At 44.0% G+C, this 6000-nt stretch overlaps 1 protein-coding gene across 2 annotated transcripts in view; it reads right to left on the bottom strand.

Moving 5' to 3' along the window:
- Nucleotides 1-301: 301 nt before the first annotated feature.
- Nucleotides 302-6000, bottom strand: part of MAF (MAF bZIP transcription factor) — a 17123-nt gene continuing 11424 nt past the window's right edge. Inside the window, exons 2-3 of one of the 2 annotated variants that reach the window (XM_021097064.2) lie at nt 2973-3033; nt 302-734 (exon numbers count right to left, since the gene is read on the bottom strand). In XM_021097064.2, coding sequence (XP_020952723.1) covers nt 3000-3033 — 34 coding nt within the window. In that variant the 3' untranslated portion in view covers nt 302-734; nt 2973-2999. The remainder of the gene's footprint in view (nt 735-2972; nt 3034-6000) is intronic. The other variant, XM_021097065.2, reaches the window with a different exon arrangement.

The following is a 6000-nucleotide window of genomic DNA, read 5'->3' as shown; positions in this document are numbered from 1 at the left end:
AAATATTTGGTTGGGGAGTTCCCACTGTGGTGCAGGGGGTTAAAGATCCAACGGTGTCTCTGAGGCAGCGCTGAGTTGGATGCCCCGCCGGGTGTGGTGGGTTAGGGATCTGGCCTCGCCCCCAGCTGTGGCACAGGCCGCAGCTGCAGCTGAGATCCTGGCCCAGGAATTTCCATACGACGAGGGTGTGGCCCAAAGAACAACGTGTGATGGACCCTGCAAGGGAAACACCGTGACACCATCTTTAATTTTAGACTGAACATGAAGAGCTGTGCTGAGGCACCCACATCAACACTGAGCGTCAGGAAAACATGCTTGCGTTTTATTCTGGATGATTAGGGGCAGTAGGGGATGGCGAGTTATACAAAGGAGCAACAAGATTTCTGAGTCCTTTTACTGTGTCTCTTGCTTATATCACAGTTCATAACACAGGAAAGCCTTCCTGATGTGTGTCTGAATTCACATCCAAATAGGTACAGTCAGGAGAGAACACATCCACTCAGCTAACTGTAAGATTAGGGAAAAAAAACAAAAACAAAAAACAAAAAATATGGGTACTTAGAACCCGGGAAGTGCTGTTTATACCAGTTCCATCAGGGAAGTCCCATAGGTGCCAAGGAAAGCTACAAAAAGGCCCCTCCCCTACATGTGGGTCCCACCTGCCCTGCCCCGGGGGAGGCCGCTCTGTAAGGCTTGGTTGCATCCAGATGGGTCTTAGCCAATGTCAGGAACATCTGTAACGGGCAGAGGATATACATCAGCAGGCTAAGGTCCACACCACCTTTCCAAATCAGTGTTTCAGCACATAAGACGGAAGAGCTCTACTGAAGGCCTACTTTCAACTGTGGTGCAAACCTGGGGAGTCGTGTTATCTCCTAGCAGGTGCATGCCAAAGCCACCCTTGGCCTTCGGGTCAAGCAACGTCATCACTTGTTTCCATGGCAACGATGCTACCATCACACCTTACCTTATCCCACTCAGCTATTGACATCAAACAGCCGTGTGTGTGGGATCTTTGTCTCTGTTGATCATTGTGGAAGAAGACCTTGCTTACAAGGCACAGCTTTGACAAATCATGCACTTGAGGAGCGTCATGTATATTAAGTGGAAACACGTGCTAATGGAAAATATTAGGATCAAGGGGGGGCTACAGAAATGGAGAATTAAATCTTTTTAGAGATACCACTTAGAACGACTATTTTCTAATATGCCCAAGAACCCTTAATGTAGCCTAGACCGCATTTCTAGGAATAAGTAAAAGGTAATTAAATGCCTCCCCGAAATGCCTTATGATTTCATTCTCACACTCTAGCCTAGAAAACTGCCCCCAATAATCCCCCCAATTGTACATTGTTGCAATCAGCAAGAGAGCCGAAATCTAGTGGTTCCTTGTGTCTGGCTTCCAGGACTGAAACCTCTTCACCAAAAGTGACTTTCTGAAAATATACGAAGTAACTCTCCCAAGAGTATCAGGTATTGAACTTTTCATATATCAGCTTATAATATCTAATATCACAAGAGAAACTTTGAGGAATTGCCCTCCTCCCCAAATTCCCCATCTGGCCAAATGCCTTTCTCTTCCCTGCTCTCACCTGTCAATCATGTTCACAGCTGAAATTTGATTTCTCTCCCACCAGTAACCTTATATGAAATATTACCAGGGGGGTCAAGACCCGTGTGAACCCTGCCTTAAAAGTTCATTAACTCTTTGCTCAAAATGGATGGTTTCAGTGTAACAAAACCTGCCGGTGGGCTGAGGTCATCATATATAATAGATGGCTTTCAAATTGCACTTAAAAAGACAAGGATGAAAGAGAGGAAGAAAAAAGAGAGGGATAACGTATTCCCGCATGCATGCACGAAGACACGCAAATTAATCTCAAAGGTATATACAGAGTTAAAATCTATACAGGAGAGCTATTAAAGACAATGTTAATTTTGTATCAAGCTGAAAGAAATCATGTTAAATATTCACAGTCGGGTTAGTCAAAGACTCTCCTAATAACAGCATGGAAAAGTAAGTAATCAGATACTATTTGCGACCAGTGGGGGAAAAAAATGAAATTCCGTTTTCCGATACCCTGCATTTACCGGATTCTTAAACTGTCTCCTTTGCCAAGAGTAGCAATTTGACAGTGTGACTTTTGCCCCCCTCCTCAGTTAGTCTAGAAACCAAAAGCTGTATTTCATGCAAATTTCTCAGCAAGCAAATCTGATTTGAAGAAAAAAAAAAAAATCAAACACCATTCCATTAGCCAATGAGAGGTAACACGAATACATAAAATGATAACACTAAAAATAATTACGGGTGTAAGAGTGTTGGTCTAGCTCTCTAAACGAAGAGGATTCATAATTAAATTCACACTGGGATACGTGTAATGGAAAACCCATTTAAATAGCTTAATTTCATTTTTTCAGGAGGTGAAAATCAGATTTCTGCCTCCCACCCTGCTCTTGCCTACCTTTGAAGTGGGCAAGGGCCTCCAAAGTTGCATTTGGACACAGAAGGGGGGACATAATGAGCTTTGGAATGACACTAAATTCTCCACACCTGAGCATGGAGAGACGGGAAATTTGAAATGTGGACGAGGCCCAGGGAAAGGCAGCCGAGGGCCGTGGATGGTGCAGATGCACCCAGCGTGTCTGACATTCTCGTAGAAAAAGGCTGGCTCATAGCCGGGTAAGGCTCAAGAGCTACGCGAACTGGTGGTGTGCTCTGTGAACCACACCTACGTCCCAGGTCGTGAAATCGACGGGGAAAGGCATGCATGCTGGCCTCTCACACGCTGCATCCTTCTCTTGGGCACTGAGCATCACCATTTACAGACGTGTGAAACCCCCACACTACAACTACGAAAGCGGGAGACTTTCACACCTCACGAATTGATCGGCATGCCTCCTGGCTGGCTTGCGTTCTCCCTCATGGAAAATGCACTAAAACGAGCACATGCAAATCAGAAATCGAGATGTACCTCTTGGACTTCAGGCAACAGGATTTTTCACATCACTGATGTAGAGGATTCCCTTGGGTACCTGATTTAGTAAATATATTAAAATAAACAAAGGGTCATTAATAACCACGAAGAGGGCTTTATAAGGACAGTATGTTCAAGGCAGCCTAACTACAACGAGCTCTGACGGAACAGGGCAGGATCAGACCCAGAGAAGAGTGATGTATTCCCGCCTGCCTTGGCATTCTGGCTGCTGCCCCGCCAGAGGAAGGGTTCACATGGAAGAGAACGGCTGGGGGCACCGAGTCACCCCCTCTCCACCGGAGCTCCGGCCCTCGCAAGGCTGCAATGGTGACATCCACTGGCTGGGCCGCCTGGCTCAGCTCTGAAGCTGCCCTCGGCTCAGAGAACCAAGCGATTCTGGGCTCACAGTGGAGGCCGCTATGAAGGGGCTCTGATGACGCTCAAGTGTTTACAGGCTGCCCGCCCATCCCTCAGAGAACCTAAGTGGTCCAGCCTCCCCTGGCTCTTTGCGAGGGCCCGTTTCTCTTCCATCTTCCCCCTCCTCCTCCTCCTCCACTGCCCTGGTCTATTCTGCTGGTACTGCTGACCTTAATTGCACATGTTCTCTTAACAAATAGGACCATTTAGATACCACCCTTTTATTTATTAGCTGCCTCTGTTTAAATTAGTAGCAGGGAATGCTTAGAACGGTAATATGAAAATGAGGTTGCTTTAAAAAAAAAAAAAGTCTTTTTTGCTTCACAGGGAATAACAAAGCACAGTAATTCAAAGTAGTTAGCTTTCTATGGTTCAAAAAACCCTTATTGCTATTAGCTGCACTAATGTAAGTGGCAAAATAATTATCATTTACTGTACGGAGTCCAATATTTTCCAGACAGCAGTTTAATAACAAAGCAGACCTGTCATTTTCCCCTATAGTTAGCCACACTCTACAAGTTCAGACTGTCAAAATATATTCAAAATCTAATTTAAAAAATTCAACAGGGTTACAGCAAATCTGTGTACAATAACTGCGATACACTAGTAAGTCAATCTAATTTTTTTCCAACATGGAGATTCAGTTATTTTTCTTTCATTTGCCACACTTTTATCTGAATTACTTTATCATCGATGTGAACAAATATACTCTCCTTACACACCTGCTGAAATCTGTAAGCCACTGTAACTGATACAGAAGCTTCCTTCACTTAAATGTTCATTTAGCCTAACTCGCTCACTTTTCCGATGCCCTGTGTCTAAACGGTCTGACTACGTATTAAAATACTCAGATAAACAAATGTGTCCTCTTGTTTCTGTCAGAACGGCTCCCAATAGACTATGGGCTTTCATCCACATGGCACGATAGAAATGCTTTTAAAACCTTATGGCACAAACTGCTCTCTTCATGTCAAAGTAAACACTCATCTTTTGCCAAATATATGATTTCGAGGCCAAAAAGAAAAAGAAACAAGAAATAGACCGAAGTTACAAAACCTGGGAGTGTTATCTGTAATATCAGTTGTTCTCCACTTCAAGTTCAAATGGCTAATCTACAAAAAAAAAAAAAAAAAAGAAAAAAAGAAAAAGAAAAAAGAAAACACACACACACACAAAACCCCTCCAAACCCAAAAATAAAAACCCCCCTGACAAAAAGCAAACAAAACTTCCCAAATAATGTTACTTAAAAAAAAAATCTTTAGGGACAACAGATTCTTTTAGAAACGCAGGTGAATAGACTTTAAAAGCTTAAGTGATTGTGGGGGGAATATTTCTGTTAACTCCTTTGGGGCATGGGGCATGGCAAACATATGCTAAGCTTCTGCAAGGAGCATTTACATGAGATCATATACTTGCGAGGCATTTTTCAATTTTAGAAAAATATTACAAAGCAATAACTGAACGGAGACTTTGCAAAATGCCCCTTTGCCTTCCTGACCAGCTCATTGAGAGTCTCTGTTATTTTGGGAGAAAAAGAATCGGGCCTCATTAAATGCGATATTTGGCATCTCGCCTGAACTCTCATAAAGTAGATGTCCTTTTTCGATCATTGGTGTCATTTTCCTCAAGATGACCTCTGGCCACCTGGGGAACCCGTACTGTGATCAAGGCTTTTACTTTCAAAAGTGGGGGGGGGGGCAGATTCTGTTTGCACACCTGAAGAGAGTTCCAGAGCCACTGCCGTGGTTTGTCCTCATCACCTTCACCCAGGCGAGTCCCTGGGGAAAGGCGGTGGCAACAAGGGGGTCTCTCGTGGGAGAGATTTTTGAGCCAGAACAGAGAGGTTGAGTCCAAACCAGACGTATGCTGCCACAGAGCCTCTCACAGCCTCTATTTACCGAATAACGAAATTGTATTTAAAGAGTACAGGGATGTGTGGTGATATTCCAAGGAAGGTTCGAAAAGGTCTGATTACCGGTATCAGAACATTAGCATGGACGGTGCACGGTGAGAATACACAGAGGGTCAGGGTATGTGGCGCTGCCCGAGTCCCACCATGTCCCGCAAGGTTTTATGGGAAGATCCTTCTAAGACAGCAATGCAGGCTAGGCTTGGCTTCTGCCTACCCACGTGTTGAGCAGACCTAAGAACTGTGTCGTGTGATCATTTTTATGTCCTAAGGTAGAAACTGCAGATGTAGAGCTGTGTTACTCTTTAAAGAGTTTCATAAATAAATAAATAGACAGATAGATTGATAGATAGATAAATGGCAGATGAAAGAATATGGTGGGTTTGGTGCCTGAAAACGGAAAGACTCAAGCATCGCCTTTTAACAGATTTCACCTGAGAATGGTTACCACTGGGTTCCCCCCATCCCAGTGGAAAAGGATTTGAGTGGAATCTGACAGTGTAAAGAAAAGTGTCTCAGACGCTGCGACGGGTGCCTTAGTCTCAACATTTTTAACGCACATGAACGAATCTTTCCCTACGAGAAGGGGGGAGAGAAAAAGGAGATGGATTTAAGAAGGTGCAATGATGCTCAAGTACTTCACACACAAGTATCTAAGAAACGGAGGGTCCCTATAAGGAAAACAAACAAACAAACAA

Source organism: Sus scrofa, chromosome 6 (assembly GCF_054392235.1).
Source record: "Sus scrofa isolate SSC_HxYL_T2T_F1_AM1 chromosome 6, Sscrofa_HxYL_maternal_Yorkshire_Landrace_v2.0, whole genome shotgun sequence".
In the NCBI taxonomy this organism is placed as follows: Eukaryota; Metazoa; Chordata; class Mammalia; order Artiodactyla; family Suidae; genus Sus; species Sus scrofa.
This window is presented reverse-complemented; position numbering and strand designations above follow the sequence as displayed.